Raw genomic sequence first — 20843 nt, 5'->3', positions numbered from 1 at the left:
GGAGTTGCCCAATCACTGTATTTGACTTTATGTATTACATTATTGTCTTCTAACTTTTTAAGTTCATTTTCAACTTTGCATTTGTTAGCATATGGAACAAACCTGGCTTTAACATACACAGGAGTAACATTTTCTCTAATATTTATGTGAGCTAGCTCATGTCTCATGCCATCATATGAATCTTTGAACAAGTTTTCATACCTTTTAAGCAACACATTTAACTCGGAATTACTGTTTCCGACTGTTTTAGAACATTGAGATTCACTTACATCATTCTGATGTGCACAACTGTTAACATATCTGGAGTGTAGGTTTTTTACTATGTTTTTCCAGTCTAACTTAACCACTGCCATCCAATCAAGACCAAGCAATGTGGGCTTATACCTATAATCAGCAACACTAGCACTTAACTTGTGTGTTATACCCTCACGGTCGATGACATCACATTTGATTTTACCAATAATGTTTAACTTCTCACCACTATATGTTCTAAGAGATACCATATCATTATTTGTAATTTCAATATGATTAAAATGCTTATTATACGTATCAATGCTCATTACAGTATCATCTGCTTGAGTATCTACATACATTTCCAAATCAACACTGTTTACATTCAAGATTACTTTAAAGTGATCTCTAGACAATTTACCACTAGGATTATCAACACGATTCGTACACATAAACAAATCACCGTTCATCTCTCTCAGTTTGATGTACATTGTGATTTCTATCGCGTCCACCGCGACTACCGTATCCATGGTTACCGCCTCTACCACGACCATATGAATAATTACTACCGCCACGCACTCTGCCTCGCATGTTTTATCTGCCTCGTAACTAACTGCTCTCTTATCAGCAAAACATTCACTAGCATAATGTCCAACTCGCAAACATTTATAACAGGTTCTACCATTCGCAGGACACCGAGTTGGTGGATGATAAGGTTTACCACCGCATTTTTTACATTTACTTTCATGCATAGGTTGTTGCTTACCTCTCCCTCTTGTTGCCGTTATTTTATTCACGGTTGAATGATTCACAAAGGGGTTATCTTTTTCTTCAATTTTACCTGCTTGTAACTCAGATGTTTCAAGAGATCTTGCCTCACTAACGACATCACCAAGTGTCCAATTAGGATGCTTTAATATCTCACGTCGTAATTTTTTATTACTTGTTTTTTTGTAAGATTTGAGCTTTTATTTCTGCTGTTGGATTTTCAAACTCACAGTTTATGGCCTCTGACTTCAATCTAGTAATAAACTGCTCTACCGTTTCACCTTGGTTTTGTTTAAGTTCCCTAAACAGATATACTGCCAGTGCTGTATTTTTGATCGGTTTAAAATATTCGTCAAGCTTTCTTATGACATCATCGTAGGTGTCATTGCCTTCAGCCATTGTATCGTAAATCTCATAAGACTTCTCCCCAAGAAATAATAACAACTGCGCTTTCTTTTGGTCATTATTGCGAACTTGCTTCGCCACAAAGTAAGTTGCCATTCTCTTCTTCCATCTATCCCAACGTGGGCCTGTAGACTTCCGATCTTCGTCCGGATCAAACGCTTTTATGCAGTTCGAAAATGGATCCATAATTATTGTAGTATGTTATATTATCCTATCCTCGTCGCCAGTTGTAATATTCTGCCTTTTAATTGACACACAGTCGTGCTGAATACTAATAATACACACAGTCACAAATCCACACAGGACATCTTGTTAACATGACTTCCAGAACACATGGACAGAATTTAATGTGTACTCCGTTATCCAGCCGTTTTGCTAGGCTACTACAAAGACGTTTGTTTGTGTTAATATATTACAATCCTCATCACAAACGTCATCATGGTCGTCTTCACCATTGTAACCAGTTTAAATTATGATTTTACCCCTCTGAAATTATCAGAATTTTCGGGTCGTAGTATATCTATAACTTATTATCAATTTTTTCTTGCTGTTGTTGTTTTGTATTTACTCCACTACCAGCATACAATATAAATTTAAATAATGAGTGAGAGGCATACAATTTGGTTTCAGCAATAAGCAAGAATAGATTTTCATTTATTTTTGTTTGTAACAAACTAATAATATACATATCGTCATAAAATTTACATTAATTTATAAATTCATAAATTAAGAGTTTTTAGCTTAGCAAACGCTCTTCAAATAATAGAAATTACATCATTGGGAAGCGCATCGATATATTTATTGGTAACTTTAGACGTGAAATATCTCTACATCCTCGTTTTTAATGTTCTATTGAATCTCTCTCAACAACACTAGCCTTTGTTTCATTTTTTGTCATAAAGAAATGTATGTCTTGTGATTTAAGTTATGCTTAAATTCTGAACCTCTATCTGTATGAAATTTTAAAGGCTTTCTTTTGCCCGATAAAAGTTTCTTCATAGCATCCAACATTGTATTGGAAGATGTGTTCTTAATAAGGATAGCCCACGCATATTTCGATAATACATCGGTACATGTAATGAGAAATCTATATTGTTTATTGTAGTGTTGTTAAATCCACGAAATCCAATTCCCATCGCAGTTACATAATAAACATAATAATAATAATAATAATAATAATAATAATAGTAATAGTAATACATTGTATATTTAAGAGCTCTAGGCATTTAAAAGTTTATCAAATAAATTAATATCAAATAGTCATACAATTTTGTTTTAGAAGCAAATAGCTTTTCATCTATTTCGTTTCTATCAAACTAATAATATACATATCATCATAGAATCTAAATTAATTTACAAGTTTGTGAAGTCAGTGTTAGCTTAGCAAATATTCTTCAACTAATTGCTTAAATTTCGTTTTGGTATGGTCGATTAATGCCATAACGCTTCCCACTTTGAGCAAAAATGTATGAAGTTGTTTGATCTGATCACTATTTTGGATGGTAAAACCATCCCTGATTACATGGGTCAGTATCTAGGCCTACAAGAACATCGGAATATGGGACCGTGTTAGTTTTCTCATTGTAATTTTCTTCTGACGCTGAACCGCATTCATCTGCGCATTGTATCTTTTTTTCCTCAACTTGTTTTCTCTTTCCGCCATTATCATTTTCATCACCATTTGTTTCGTCGAGATGTTTCCCATTGTCGTTTTCATCCGCTCAGATAAATAGTTAACTGTTTAACTCGTAAAGCAATTAAGTATGAAACTGTGAAACAAACTTTAAAACACACAATATATAGAAATTATTAAATTAATTCCAAAAAGTTTAATTAAATAGATGTTTTAAAACCAAAAGTTACAATTGTGAAACGAAAACTTTAAAATTCAGAACATGTTAATAAATTCAAATCTAATTGACTTAAATTAAACATGATCTAAACTACATTAAGCTAAAAAAAAACCAATCAAACCAAATTTCAAATAAAAATGTAAGCTAGTTAAAAATTTTGAAAATAGAAAAATACTTTTTAACAGATTACAAATTTATTCAAATGCATTTTAGAAATTACATCAAAGAAATGACATTGTGAATCAGTTAGTTATAACCTATGAAAAACAACAAACTTCAATAAACCAAAAATATAACTTCATTGTAGGTTAAAAACACGTTTTAAAGGAAACGTTAGTTTCCCTTATGCCGCACTATCAGCATGGAGACTGAACAAATTGCACGAGAAATAAATTCAGCATTTGTAGCATATAAACTTGACAATGACATGGAATATATAGTAAAGATGAACTGTAATTTCTTAAAATATTGCGAAAAGATGTATAAAGCGTACGATGAACATCTTTATAATTTGACCAGAGAAGTATTGCTTGATTCAAATGAGAATATTGAGAGGTTTTTTAAGGACGTTTTAACAGAAATGTTTAGCGATAATATCATAAACAGGGGTCGTATAATTTTGGTTTTTGTGTTTGGAGCGAAGTTAGCTGTATTATGCAAAGATAAAAACAGAACTGATTTGATTGATCAAGTAATACAGAGTGTAAACAAATACGTGAAAACAGAATTTTTGGAATGGATTCATATCAAAGGAGGCTGGGTAAGTCTTCTATTTTTTTTTCGTATTCACATTCATTGATTTAAAAATTTCACTTTTGTTCTATATTTACAATTGATTTAAGAATTCAATTTATTTCCAACTCCATAATGTATGTTTTTTTATTTATTTTTTTTCAGAAAAATTTCGATCAATCGTATACTGAACACAATAGGATTACAGAGACTCCTCTAATCAACGTTTCGCTGGGGATAGCGTCAAGTCCTGTAGCAACTCTTTTTCTATTCAAAACATTTTGGCAAGGATGACATGTATAAAGTATGTTTCGCCTATCTAAGTAGTTCTGAAAAGAACTGTTGTTGTTGAGAATGAAACATGCGCTGGTACGTATGACGCTTGATTGAAATCAACTATTGAGCAAAGCGCATTAGGATTTCGTCTGATGAGTAACGAAAAAGGCGATAGATATGCGGGCACATGTCATGAGTGAAATTAACCAATGAACGATATGTTAAAAGTTTCCACGGGGGGATATTTTTAATAATAGTAGTAAAAATAATATACATAAAATAATGGTAGTAATAAATTTATAGTAATGAAAATAAAAGATAGTAGTAAAATAATAATAATAATAATAGTAATAATACTGGTATAAATGTGTGTTTGTTGATGGTAGTGTAGGCTCTATAAAATAGAATAAAATTTAGGTAAGAGTATCAGTTTGCTCAATTTCATCCACTAATAACTTTTTAAACTCTAGTCTCTGCGAAATACTGTTATAATATACTACCAGAATGAACTTCTCTAAACCAACAGCCGACTACACCGACTCCAAGATCACCGAGAAGGCAAAGAATACTATGCAACGCGTTATGCAGCCTACCAAGAAACAGAAAGTTGAAATTGGGCCAAATGCTAGCGCATCGTTTACTCCAACACTACGACCTATTATGGAGAATAAAGAAACTGTCATTGCAACCAAGCGTATCCATTTATCGAAAGAGAGACATGTTGTCGCACAAAGGTGGAACGGGAAAACATATATCTGCATCCGCGAATACTACCGAAAAGAAGACCGTGGAAAATTTTTCCCTAGTAGAAAGGGAATTAGTCTTTCTATAAATAAATGGTGTCAAATGCTACGACGATCTAATGAAGTTGAAGATATGCTACAAGAGATCAACGGTACAGATGAATGTGGTGTTGGAACGGATGAAAACGACAATGGGAAACATCTCGACGAAACAAATGGTGATGAAAATGATAATGGCGGAAAGAGAAAACAAGTTGAAGAAAAAAAGATACAATGCGCAGATGAATGCGGTTCAGCGTCAGAAGAAAATTACAATGAGAAAACTAACACGTTCCCATATTCCGATGTTCTTGTAGGCCTAGATACTGACCCATGTAATCAGGGATACTGGTTTTACCATCCAAAATAGTGATCAGATCAAACAACTTCATACATTTTTGCTCAAAGTGGGAAGCGTTATGGCATTAATCGACCATACCAAACGAAATTTAAGCAATTAGTTGAAGAATATTTGCTAAGCTAACACTGACTTCACAAACTTGTAAATTAATTTAGATTCTATGATGATATGTATATTATTAGTTTGATAGAAACGAAATAGATGAAAAGCTATTTGCTTCTAAAACAAAATTGTATGACTATTTGATATTAATTTATTTGATAAACTTTTAAATGCCTAGAGCTCTTAAATATACAATGTATTACTATTATTATTATTATTATTATTATTATTATTATTATTATTATTATTATTATTAATATTATTATGTAACAGCGATGGGAATTGGATTTCGTGGATTTAACAACACTACAACGCTACAATAAACAATATAGATTTCTTATTACATGTACCGATGTATTATCGAAATATGCGTGGGCTATCCTTATTAAGAACACATCTTCCAATACAATGTTGGATGCTATGAAGAAACTTTTATCGGGCAAAAGAAAGCCTTTAAAATTTCATACAGATAGAGGTTCAGAATTTAAGATGTGTATAAGAGACAGCGACTACACCGACTCCAAGATCACCGACAAGGCAAAGAATACTATGCAACGCGTTATGCAGCCTACCAAGAAACAGAAAGTTGAAATTGGGCCAAATGCTAGCGCATCGTTTACTCCAACACTACGACCTATTATGGAGAATAAAGTAAAGCCTGGTTTCCTATTTGTTTATTAGAATACAGTAGTTGCTTATAGTTACGTTATAGTAAAATTTCATATGCCATATTCATAACCAAAAATAGTTAACAGTTTACAATTGTCATTTTCGTACAACTAAGCTTTAATTTTTTATTTAAAAGGGAGTGATGTAATATATTAACACAAACAAACGTCTTTGTAGTAGCCTAGCAAAACGGCTGGATAACGGAGTACACATTAAATTCTGTCCATGTGTTCTGGAAGTCATGTTAACAAGATGTCCTGTGTGGATTTGTGACTGTGTGTATTATTAGTATTCAGCACGACTGTGTGTCAATTAAAAGGCAGAATATTACAAGGATGATGATGATACTGTTGATGGTGATAATGCTTAAGAAGATAATAAACAATATTGATGGATTTAAAAAGTATCAGTGGTGATGATGAGGATGCTGCTGTTGGTGATGATAATAATAACAAAGATGATAATTACGATGGATATTGATGAGAGTGACTATGATATTGATGATGGTGATCAAAGTGAGGATGATGGTATATGTTATTAGGAAGCTACAAATGTTGTTGATAGTAGTTATGGTAGTGATTATGATTATTTTGGCCACCGTAGTGATGGTATTGATGTTGGTGAAGACAACTATGAGATGAATGTTGATGATAGTGGCTACGGTATGGTAGTGATGACGAAAATCAAAGTGAGGATGATGGTGGAGGTGATTATGATGCTACAAAGGGTGATGATATTGACTATGGTGTGATTATGATTATATTGACAGACATACTGATGGTGATGATGTTGGCGAAGTTGACGACAATGATGATGATGATGATGATGATGGCGATGATGGGTGCAAAAATTAAAAGCGATACCGCAAAAATAGAAATTTTTACATTTTAAAATATATAGTAAGGTCTATGATATCCTCGGATACAATCAAAACAGAAAGAATATAACAAGAATAATCCAAACAAATAATAATTAGAAAAAATAACTCAAAATACTTTAAAGAAATAATTATTGATGAATTTAAAGCTGTGCTGAATGGATATGTTTGGCAATACTTTTCACTTTATCTATTATTGCAGATATTTTTATTCATGTTGATAAATTATTGTACTTGAAAAAAATTAAAAGTGTTTGTGTAAACTTAAAAAAGAAAGTATATATAATGTCAATTATTGTAATCATTTTTGTATATATTGTAAATTATTGTAATTACTTTTGTAAATATAAGAGAAATTATTTTATTTTTGTAATGTCTAAAGATTTTATTGTATATTTTGTAAATTAATGGTATTACTTTTGTAAATATAAGAGAAATAATTTATTTTTGTAATGTCTAAAGATATTATTGTATATTTTGTAAATTAATGGTATTACTTTTGTAAATATAAGAGAAATAATTTATTTTTGTAATGTCTAAAGATATTATTGTATATTTTGTAAATTAATGGTATTACTTTTGTAAATATAAGAGAAATAATTTATTTTTGTAATGTCTAAAGATATTATTGTATATTTTGTAAATTAATGGTATTACTTTTGTAAATATAAGAGAAATAATTTATTTTTGTAATGTCTAAAGATATTATTGTATATTTTGTAAATTAATGGTATTACTTTTGTAAATATAAGAGAAATAATTTATTTTTGTAATGTCTAAAGATATTATTGTATATTTTGTAAATTAATGGTATTACTTTTGTAAATATAAGAGAAATAATTTATTTTTGTAATGTCTAAAGATATTATTGTATATTTTGTAAATTAATGGTATTACTTTTGTAAATATAAGAGAAATAATTTATTTTTGTAATGTCTAAAGATATTATTGTATATTTTGTAAATTAATGGTATTACTTTTGTAAATATAAGAGAAATAATTTATTTTTGTAATGTCTAAAGATATTATTGTATATTTTGTAAATTAATGGTATTACTTTTGTAAATATAAGAGAAATAATTTATTTTTGTAATGTCTAAAGATATTATTGTATATTTTGTAAATTAATGGTATTACTTTTGTAAATATAAGAGAAATAATTTATTTTTGTAATGTCTAAAGATATTATTGTATATTTTGTAAATTAATGGTATTACTTTTGTAAATATAAGAGAAATAATTTATTTTTGTAATGTCTAAAGATATTATTGTATATTTTGTAAATTAATGGTATTACTTTTGTAAATATAAGAGAAATAATGCCAGATGTGTATAAGAGACAGGTACTGCAATGTCTCACACTATTGCAATTCTTCCTGAATTATTTTGGCATTTTCTTCAACTTGTTGCGAAGGGCGAGTATCATTTACATTTTCTCCATTTAAATAAAAGCTCAATAGCCTCAGAGTAGTTAATGGTTGAAGATTCGTTGTTTCTAGCCATGTTTCGAAAAGAAAAATAGATAAAAATGTAACTGATGTAGAATATCACAAACTTAAAAAGTTTTTTCTTCACTATAATGGAAATATTACAAGGTATTCCCACGTGTCGCCTTTTGAAATAGGAATTTACATTACTATATACCTGTCTCTTATACACATCTAGATGTGTATAAGAGACAGCTTTTAACATATCGTTCATTGGTTAATTTCACTCATGACATCATGTGCCCGCATATCTATCGCCTTTTTCGTTACTCATCAGACGAAATCTTAATGCGCTTCGCTCAATGGTTGATTTTAATCAAGCGTCATACGTACCAGCGCATGTTTCGATCTTTTCATTATACGTCATTATTCGTTAGACTTCAACGTGACTGAGCCTGTCAATAGAAAACCTCGCTATGCGTCATCAGTTTAAAAAACCCGCTATGCGTTATCAGTCAACTTATCAGTCCACTTTATCATTTTTGGAACACTCGTGAGATCATGTAAGTTATTATCACTATTATTTAACGTTGAGACATTCTCAACAACAACAGTTCTTTTCAGAACTACTTAGATAGGCGAAACATACTTTATACATGTCATCCTTGGCAAAATGTTTTGAATAGAAAAAGAGTTGCTACAAGACTTGACGCTATCCCCAGCGAAACGTTGATTAGAGGAGTCTCTGTAATCCTATTGTGTTCAGTATACGATTGATCGAAATTTTTCTGAAAATACATAAATAAATTAATTGGTCTAAATAAAATAACTAAATAAATAGTATATATAAAATATATAGAGAGAAACAAATTGCAGTTTGAATTTATTAATCAAGGATTAACACGAAAAAATGTGACTTACCCATCCTCCTTTCAAATTAATCCATTCCAAAAATTCCGTCTTCAGGAATTTGTCTACACTCTGTATTACTTGATCAATCAAATCAGTTCTGTTTTTATCTTTACATAACACAGCTAATTTCGCTCCAATCACAAACACCATAATTATACGGCCCCAGTTTATGATATTATCACTAAACATTTCTGTTAAAACGTCTTTTAAAAACGTCTTAATATTTTCATTTGAATCAAGCGATACTTCTATTGTCAAATGTTCATCGCATGCATTATACATCTTTTCGCAATAGTTGAAAAAATTACAGTTCATATCTCTTCTATATTCCATATTATTGCCTAGTTTATATTCTACAAACGCTGAATTGATTTCTCGTGCAATTCTTTCAGTTTCCATGTTTATATTTTTTCCTCGAATAACCTCAGAGTTGGTAGTAGCAGTAGATTCGGTTTTTCCAGACATGTTTCAAAAATAATACAGATAAAAACGCACCTGACGTAGAGTAACACGAACATATAATAGTTTCTTTTTGTTGTAATGGAAAGATATCAAGGTATTCCCATGTGTCCCTATTTTATAGATCCAACACTACCATCAACAAACACACGTTAATCCAAGTATTATTATAATTCTAATTATTTATGAATATTTTTTTTTATTTTCATCATTATAAAATTTTATTACTACCATTATTTTAAATATATTATTTTACATGTACTGTTATTAAAACATACAACCCCGCTTTAAACAAAGAATAAACAAACGTCACTCAGACATCACGGACCCATACATATCACGATTTTTCATTACACACCAGCCCCTTATCTCGAAGGACACGTTGCTCACATATTTGTTTGTTTTTGTTCATAAATATTTTGTTCATTGCAAAATTAAGATGTGTATAAGAGATAATTTCACTATACGTCATGTACCCTCAAATCTATCGGATTTTCATTATTCGTCATGCCATGGTCAGGCCTCAACGTGTTTGGAACAATCTTTTTGAAAATCCCGCTTCCGTTAATGCACTACTATAGAAAATTGTGTAGAAAAAAAAAAGATCGCCTTTTGGAATAGGAATTTACATTACATTGGAATAGGAATTTACATTACTATATACTATTTGTGAAAACAGGATGAGATCACCCAAAGTAAGTTTTATATTATAATTATTATTATTATTATTATTATTATTATTATTATTATTATTATTATTATTATTATTATTATTATTATTATTTAACATCATGACAATCTCAACAGTTCGTTTCAGAACTAATTAGAAAGGAGTATTATTATTAAGATACGCCGACCCTCATTATGCTAATTAAGGGATTAATAATATTGATAAGAAAAAATTAATATAGACCTATCCTCATGCAAATTAAAGGAATATTATTATAATTATTAATATAGGCCTACCATCATTATGCTAATTAAGGGATTAATAATAAATATAGACCTACCCCCAGTATTACCCTCATATGCTAATTATGGATTAATAATATTATTAAAATTAATATAGACCTACCCTTATAATTCTAATTAAAGGATTAATCATATTGATAAAATTAATTCAGACCTACCCTTATTATGCTAATTAAAGGATTAAAAGTATTAATATTAATATTAATATAGGCCTGCCCTCATTACTCTCATATGCTAATTAAAGGATTAATAATTGATAACAATTTATTACTACCAGCTTATTAATTTCAAGGTGAAATTTCCTCAAGTAGTACTATAACTACTCATACTTTTAGAGTTTCTGATTGCTCATAGAGAAATTCTTTCTCTATTATTATTATTATTATTAGCAATATAACAATTCATTTAAAAAAAATTAAATCGTTAAACATAAAAAATCATAGCATATAATACAAGTGGTGCAAGATGAATACGTGTCAATTTCAATCATTTACTCATATTCATATTTTATTTATAAGGGTACTGAATTAGTACTAGCTGACTTCCTATCTCGTGCACAAAGAGATGAGGATTCTGAAATTGTTCAAATTGTAACAATTGCATTAACTGTTCTAAAATTTATACCAATGATAGTGTAAATCCAACAACACAAACAGTTTCAAGACCAGTAACTAGGTCATATGCTAGGAAAATGGGAATTAAAATACCAGACCTCTACAAACCCAAACAAACACAGATCAATGACACGAGTACTACACAGCACACGACAACAGCCACGCGACCTCATTCATCACCACAAATAGACACACAACACCAATCACCCACACCTCCACTCACTACACCTAGTACACTTCGACCTTCAACTGACCCACATGTTGTACCACAATTGTACCACCATTATCAATACCAGACAGACGTTATCCGTAGAAAAATAATCAGAGATTATAATTTGCCTGTTGATGTTAAACAATTACAAATTGAACAGGAAACGTCACCATTCTTTAAACCTGTCTACGATTATTTAGCTCATGATATTCTGCCAGCCGATAAGAAGGCAGCAAGAGCGATTCAAACAAAATCAGAACAGTACATACTTTGTAACGGTTTATTATTTCGTTTTTTCCTACAAAACAAAGGTGATGATTTCATACTACAATTAGCAATACCAGAAACACTTGCCGAAACTATTATATCTCAATTCCATGATAATTTGTTAAGTAACCACCAAGGTACAATGCGAACATACTTAACAATCCGTCGACTTTTCTATATGCCTCATATGTTTGAACGTATTAGTAATTATGTTAAAGCTTGCCTTAGATGTCAGCAATTTAAACCAAAAACTGACAAACTTCGACCACTACATGACAGAGTACCTGATGCCTATCGACCATTCGATAGTCTCAGTCTAGATTTTAAGAGTATGCCAACTTCATCATCGGGATTCAAACACATTATGGTAGTATGTGATGAAATTACACGATTTTTAATCTGTGTACCTTTAAAATCACTTGATGCAGAAACAATTTGTGAAGCATTATTACAGAAAGTTATTACCATATTTGGACCCCCATCCCGTCTTATTACAGACGCAGCTAGTTCACTAACAGGCAAACTGTTAACACTCTTATGTAACACTCTCAACATCGACAGAAAAATCATAAGTGTACAAAATCACGGTAGTTACAAGTCGAACGTCATATTCGTACATTGTCCGACCTTTTAAAGGTGAACAATCAATTTGGTACAGATTGGGTTAGATTCGTATCAACTACATGTTATGCATATAACTAATTTTCATCAACATATCTGGGTGATCATTCACCATATGAGTTAGTATTCGGAAGACAACCTCCGAATTCAACGAAATTAACCTTCAATCCCATGTCAGGACTATCTCACTCATACGAGGAATATCTTGAAGACCTCAAAAAGAAATTTCAGCACATTTCAACAACCATGCTTACACTACAACGAACAAACCAAGATAATCAGAACGCCAAAATTTCGCAACGACTGTATAAGAGCCCAATTTATTCTGTAGGACAATTAGTGTATTTGTACAAGCCTACATCATCTTCTTTGACTGCCAACTCAAAGAAAATATCAGCAGAATGGGTTGGACCTTTAGCTGTACATCAAGTATTAGACAGAACACACTATATTCTAGCAACACTTAAAGGCGAAGTATTACGTGATGTACTGAAATTAATTACAATAGACTTAAACCATGTTTCATGAGAGCCACGGATGAACGAAAGAATGTTACACACATTCAGAAATTAAGACAGTTTATCAATAAGGCCAATGATAATGAACAGACAGGTAAGAATGAACTAAACGTGATTAATGACAATACCAAAATTATTGAATTCATTGACGAATGCGATAATAAACTTTCCGAGCTTGATTCAAAGACATTTATTTACACCACTAAAGCGGAACCAATAGACTTTGCAAAATACATTGAATGTTTAGAAAACAATATGGGATTAGCCGTATCATACCCATTGCAGGAGGAGTAAATTAAACGATTATCAAATATAATTATGGGAGCTCCAGTGGATACGACTATGACTTTAAGACGTGCCCGATTTAAAGCAGGACAATTACAAGTATTGGTATCATACACAAAACTTGATACAGATTACCTTAGAAATAAAGAAAATACATTTAAGGAATGTAGGTTTTGGTGGAACATTGATAGATATACTGATACTAAAGATATCATTAAACAGATTCTCCTTGAAAACAAAATACAAATATGCGGTTCGCCAAAACAGTTCCTAAAGAAATTGTATAATGTAACGAATTATTAACACAATAATTGAATAACTTAGGATTAATTGAAATACATAAACGATCATTTATTTACGTATAAGTTTTAAAGGTATGAAAGTCTACTTTGAGTGTATATTATATAAACAGGAGACAATTGAGTACCAGTATCACGATTTACTGAGTACAACCCGCTATAATTATGCATAGAATCTCGAATAACTGTTTAACATACACTACCATATTTGATTTGAATTCATTTATATTTGTTTTATATATGAGTTTGTAACTTCATAATACGAAATGTTTAATTTTATGATAACTAAGATGAGATTACATTTTTAAATCCTAACTTCGATAAGACATTAAATAACAAGATTGATCACTTGTTGAGTCTGAACATGCAAGTAAATTAAAAATATTATGTACAGAAAAACAACCAAATGGTTTCTGTCTTAGTTAATAACTGATTGCTAATGTAAGACGTTACAAAACGCAATTTTTATTCTTAAATCTGTTAACATAAATATTTTACTTGTAATGAAACGTCTAGGATAAATAATGATAACGATAAGAAATGTATATCGATTGATTATTAGAGGAAAATTTGTTTCTTAACGAAATGCACGATTGTCACGCATTCTTACGACAAACGTTTTACTTTTGATTTCTTAGTTAAGCATTGACATTATATTCAATATTCATATGAAAAGCACACTTGAGGGTGGTGTAGAGTCGAAAGACTACACGAAATGTATATAAAATTAAAATACGTACGGACGGGCCGACATATCTCAACAACTAGTCGCAAAGTGTGGCGAATCTCATTTGAATATTGCTTTTATTTACTTTGTAGTTTAAGTTTTGATCGTACACGTCGGATATGGCAGACTAGACGTTACAGATTTATGATTTCAATTTGATTTTTAAATTTATTATTTGTTTTTCACTTTGTTTCAGTTATTTTTCAATTTATTATTCATTCATTAATTGGGATTTTTTCATTATTCAATTCTGGAATGCGAGGCTAGGTCGTTAAATCAATTGTTTAGCGATCCTGTATTTACCGGGACCGACATAAAGCATGCAGTCATGTTGGTACAAATTTCTTCCTGGAGCACCAGGGATGCCAACACTCCAAATGTCAGTATGCTCTACTGTACGGAAGGTACATACAGTTGCCAATTTCTTTTCGCATTGCCTTGAATACATGATTAAATTGTAGTTAATAATGAATTGATATTGTCATTGGAATCCCCCACCCCCATAGACATTTAGTCATATTGGTTTTCATCAGATGCCAATACCCCCACACAATGACTACAATGATCTACGGACCAATAACATATCAGTGTAGTTAAGTTTTTTGTAGTTTAAGATGGATTTGTAAAAAGAAAAAAAAAAAAAGAATGGAGAGAAAGAGAGAGTGAATATGAGTAAATGATGGAAATTGACACGTATTCATCTTGCACCACTTGTATTATATGCAATGATTTTTTATGTTTAACGATTTAATTTTTTTTAAATGAATTGTTATATTGCTTTATGCCTACTACACATTGTAGTACGGTACATTTTACCTTATGTTATGATGTTAAAAAAAAAAGATAATTGAAAGGGATGTAATGTAGTATTAAGGTTCAATGGTATTAACTTGCATAACCATTGGAATCAATACCCTTCACCTGATAAATACCTTAAATTGGTTTGACAGTTTTATGGTCAATTTGAGTATACAGATAATCTAATAATATAACTGGACTTTGGTTTGAAATGCAATTTACAGCAACACTAGAAATGGACTTTTGCTGCGTATGGCACTAGACTTGCGAAATGTAAATCAAAAATAATCAGCCAAGCATGACGTGGGCCTGTTCCATTAATGATGGGGGAACCATTTTTCGCTGCAGTCCAATGCCGTGAACAACGCTTCCCAGTGCGTCTGCTAGTCTAGGCCTATAGTAAAATTCTGTATAAGTAGTCATATGATTACAGGTTTACATTGTACCAAGATCGATATTAACGATCGCATTTATTTTTCATTGAAAAATTCCAAAAGGTACACTTTTTGGAATTTTTCAATGAAAAATAAATGCGATCGTTAATATCGATCTTGGTACAATGTCTGTCTCTTATACACATCTAGTTTTTTGTAGTTTAAGATGGATTTGTAAAAAGAAAAAAAAAAAAAGAATGGAGAGAAAGAGAGAGTGAATATGAGTAAATGATGGAAATTGACACGTATTCATCTTGCACCACTTGTATTATATGCAATGATTTTTTATGTTTAACGATTTAATTTTTTTAAAATGAATTGTTATATTGCTTTATGCCTACTACACATTGTAGTACGGTACATTTTACCTTATGTTATGATGTTAAAAAAAAAAAAAGATAATTGAAAGGGATGTAATGTAGTATTAAGGTTCAATGGTATTAACTTGCATAACCATTGGAATCGATACCCTTCACCTGATAAATACCTTAAATTGGTTTGACAGTTTTATGGTCAATTTGAGTATACAGATAATCTAATAATATAACGGGACTTTGTAAAACTTTACCCTAGTCAGTTGGACTTGGCCTTTCTCACACTATGAATCTATGATTGTCAGTTTTGAGCCAAAGCTTTGAAGTTTGTGATACATCTCAATTAGCAGTTTTTTGGTAAACAAGTTACTAAATCATAGAGAAAGAATTTCTCTATGATCCAATCAGAAACTCTAAAAGTATGGGGTGACTTACTTGAGACACACCCCCATTACCTAAAGTATAATAGGCAAACACCCCCATCACTGAGTCAGTAATCAGTAATCAGTAATCAGTAGTCAGTATTCAGTAGTCAGTAGTTCAACACAGAAGAAAAGTACAGAGCTGAGCTGACTCCACTCTAAAAGGGTTCTCTAACATCTGAAACCTGGAGTTTAGCTGATTGTAACCATGTACAATTTTTGTGAATAAAAGCACTAAAAAGAACTGTGTTATACTACTCATTAAAAAGTTACCAACAACTAACCGATATTTAACATTAAACCATGCAGGGCTAACTTAGATATCGTAAATTTTGTACGATTCAAGTGCTATTTTTGTGCATCTATACGAGTCAGTGGCGGATCCAGGAATTTGAAATATATGGGGCCCAGAGATATGGGGTGCCATACGCAGCAAAAGTCCATGTTAAAATCAAAATGTAATTGCAAAATTCAATGTCTAATTTATTAAAACGTAGGTGTAAATTTCTCAAAATGTAGATCTAGTTTCCCAAAATGAAGTTCTAATTTTTCAAAACGTAGTTCAAATTTTCCAAAATGTAGTTCTCATTTCTTTAAAATGTAATTCAAATTCAAAACGTAGGTCTGACTTGATCAAACGCCCTCTCCAAATTTTATTCCAAAACGTAAATAAAAAACCAGCCTGGTTTGAAATGCATTTTACAACAACACTAGAAATGGACTTTTGCTGCGTATGGCACTAGACTTGCGAAATGTAAATCAAAAGTAATCAGCCAAGCATGACGTGAGCCTGTTCCATTAATGATGGGGGAATCATTTTTCGCTGCAGTCCAATGCCGTGAACAACGCTTCCCAGTGCATCTGCTAGTCAGGGTACCGCGACCAAGGCATTATAGGCTAGGCTTATGTGAGTTGGAATTTGCAACAATTCTTGGACCAGGCCTCTATACTATAGTAGGAGGCCTGGTCCTAGTCTAGGCCTATAATATAGTAAAATTCTGTATAAGTAGTCATATGATTACAGGTTTACATTGTACCAAGATCGATATTAACGATCGCATTTATTTTTCATTGAAAATTAAAAAAAAAATAAAAAAAAAATTTAACTTAAGAATTTTAAAATATTCAAAAAAACTGTACACTTAAAAAAAAATTAAGTTAACAAACAACGCGATAGAATATGAAGTTTGCGAGAATAATTGGTATACTTGTACTGTATTTTCTGAAGCGCCGTTCGTTTTGGGGTTGCTACGATAAAAATTTATTTATTTTTTATTTTATTTTTTTTTTAAGCGTACATGTTTGGAATATTTTAAAATCCTTAAGTTAAATTATTTAAAGTTTTCTTTTTATTTTCAATGAAAAATAAATGCGATCGTTAATATCGATCTTGGTACAATGTAAACCTGTAATCATATGACTACTTATACAGAATTTTACTATAGGCCTAGACTAGCAGACGCACTGGGAAGCGTTGTTCACGGCATTGGACTGCAGCGAAAAAGGGTTAAATTAATGCCACTAGATAGCCCTATTAAAACTAGCTTTGTATATAAAGTTGTATTGTTTAATAAATTATATTTCTTGTAAAAAGTTAACTTTATGTTGTTTTCTGGTAACTAAATGACATATTAATTGGTTTTAATATTTTCGCATTTTGATTAATAAAACATGAGGCAAAAGTAAAACTGAATGAAAATATGTGTTCTTAGTAAGCCATTTGACCATATTAAGCTGGAATACTCTCGCTTTTATGTATACTTTTTACAGTCAATAAAGTGCGCCCTCTCTAATGAGATTACTTTTTGTACTTCGCATCTCGCACAATGCGGTCGTTCGGTTAGGCTGAGATATGTTTGTTTAAGTGTCAAAATCTCAGTCAGAATAAGTTTTTTTAACAAATTTGAAATAAGGCCAAGTAAAAAAAAATAATTGGTTAGCATCCTTTTGGTATCAAATTTCATGGTAGGGAGGGAGGTTTTTTTTTTTGTTTTTTTCTCGTCGAACATGAAAAACCAGCATCGGAAGGAAATTTAGCAAAACAAAGAAGAGGAAAACAACAGAGGCCAAATTTGGATACAAGAAATCATGTAATTCATCTATAGCAAGCAGATAAGCTTTGCCTAATGTTGTCATATTGAAATCCCTATATATGAAGTTTTAAAACATGCAACATTGTATATGTTTACAGAACTGATGATATTGATAACAGGTTTATAAAGCATTCCATCCTAAGTGGCGAGTGTAATTGCTGTTGGATGTGAAATTAAAAATAAAAATAACAACAGTATAATAATTCATTATTGTCCATTCATAAACAGAAACGTAATTTTTTAGCTGGCATTTTGTACAATTGATTACTATTTGTGATTGTTTATGTGATTGAGTATGTACATTATAGTGATAATACTCAATTAGTGAATTAGTTAATGAGTTTGACTAGTATCATGTGCTATGTTTATGCTGAGAAACACTGACATCTAGTTGGACCAGCTGTTTGGAAACATCACGTCACTGTTCCAGCATGTGAATATTCCTGCCTTGTGTTTTAAGTTTGTGTTTGCTGGACATTAATTATAACTGGACCATACTGGGTTTGTTGTTGGAACAACACAACAGTCATCATTGATGCCATGCAGGGGTTTCGCCAGAAAAACATAATAGACGGCCTATTTTGTTTTTCCAAAATTGAAGCCAGTGGGCGTGGCAATGAGCCGATGGCGGGCCACGCCCATCGTTAGTAATCCCCACCAATTATTGGTACGAAAACGTACATTCAATCAATAAATGTTGTTTTTATCAAACGTAAATATGATTTACCTTAAGTTTAATGTAACATTCGATAGATTTGAAGAATACATAAAGAATTTGCTAAAGGTAGACCAGGCCCAATTAGGCTAGGCCGAGCTGATTAGGCCAAGCCGTCACGGTAAAAGTTGCCGTCCTAAATAATTGTAGGCAGTCCAAAAGACGGCCGGACGGCTCGCTCGCTAATATACGCATGCACTATCTCGCCGCTATATTTCCAGTAATAAATTTATCTATGCTGTCCTCCTATGAAATGGCGTGAAATATTTGTTTTATTTAGTTTATCTTTAAAATTTTATTTCGTGAAATATTGCACACAGGTAAGAAGTGAACATGCAACAGTTTTAAACTGATGGACGCAGCCATGTTTGTTGTCTTGTCTTGATGTCTTGTCTCCGGTCACCACAGAGCGGTTCCTCCTTGTTTCTCTTTCGCGCTGTGGATGTCTACTTCCAAAGTGATGGAAATACCAACGCGCTGATTGGCCGACTTGGCTTTTCTGCACAAAGCATGAGACGTAAGCATCGGATCGGAGTATAGTTTGCTAATATAAACCTAATCCCGAGTAAATCTTAATGCTTTGCATCAGCTGTACCGTGTATACAAATACACTCTTTTTATACTACTACTGTACTATAAAACTAGGCCTTTTCTAGGTAGAAGCAAGGACTAGGCCTAGACGCGACGATGATGGAATGGAACTGCAGGGATAAGCCCAGTAGGCTGGCGTTCGGCCGGATGGTAAACAAGCCTAGGCCTATATAAATTGGCTTCGGGAGATGGAGTTTTTGAGTGTTTTGTTTAAAAAAAAAAAAAAAAAATCCAGGTCGGGGGCTTTTCCGACGGTCGGGCGGGGATGCTAACCAATTGTTTTATTTTACGTGGCCTTATGCCTATATTTTGTATTTCTTGTTGGTTTACTTTTGTTTGTTTTATATTTTCATATCTTTTCTATCACTTATAAGCAGATGTTAAGTTCAATATCTGCTCATCCAATGACACATGTAGTGGACGTACTGCCCCACAAATTACGAAAGAAATGATATCAAGGTTGTTTATTGTTTATTAATTTTAAGAGAAATGTAATGGTACAATAAATAACGATAATGGAAAAATATATTTACCAAATCTTATGCTGCAGATTAAGTACCATTTTATGTAATTTTTTAATTCAGTTCTTCCTCCAATTAAAGACCAGTTCTGCGATGGGGTTTCCATGGTCCTTACCTGCTTTGATCTCTAATTAAAAATAATAAAGATAAAAGAAATTTGTTAAATTAGGATCAAAGAAAAATGGTCTTTAATTGTAGTGGTCATTAATTAGAGGGGGATCTGTATTCGATTGGAATGATAAAGAAATTTGTTTGCATTATTTTATCTATTTATCACATTATTTTCAGATATCTGTGGCCAGCACAGTAGAAGGGTAGAGACTACTATCAAAGCGTGTGGTGGTAGTTGGTGGAGGCTATGGATGTTAATTTGGGATCACAGAAAAATGGTCTTTAATTGGAGGGGTCATTAAATTGTAGGGAGACCTGTATTTGATTTGAATGATGAAGACATTTGTTTGAATTATATTGTCTTTTTATCACATTTTTTTCAGATATCAGTGGCCAGCACAGCAGAAGGGAAAGGATTACTATCAAAGCGTGTGGTGGTAGTTGGTGGAGGCTATGGATGTCTCTTATACACATCT

General features: G+C 31.8%; 1 protein-coding gene across 1 annotated transcript; it reads right to left on the bottom strand.

The window, feature by feature from the left end:
* Nucleotides 1-8744: 8744 nt before the first annotated feature.
* On the bottom strand, nt 8745-10197 carry LOC117106592 (apoptosis regulator BAX-like). Its single transcript, XM_033247975.1, has 2 exons — nt 9405-10197; nt 8745-9271 (listed from the first exon to the last, which is right to left on the bottom strand). The coding sequence occupies exons 1-2, from the start codon at nt 9858-9860 to the stop codon at nt 9143-9145; spliced, it is 585 nt and encodes a 194-aa protein (XP_033103866.1). The 5' UTR covers nt 9861-10197; the 3' UTR covers nt 8745-9142.
* Between the last annotated feature and the right edge of the window lie 10646 nt (nt 10198-20843).

This window comes from Anneissia japonica, unplaced genomic scaffold (genome assembly GCF_011630105.1).
Source record: "Anneissia japonica isolate Jap-2015-1 unplaced genomic scaffold, ASM1163010v1 scaffold287989_len141851_cov153, whole genome shotgun sequence".
Lineage (NCBI taxonomy): Eukaryota > Metazoa > Echinodermata > Crinoidea > Comatulida > Comatulidae > Anneissia > Anneissia japonica.
The sequence above is the reverse complement of the archived record's forward strand: the minus strand, read 5'-3'. Positions and strand labels throughout refer to the sequence as shown.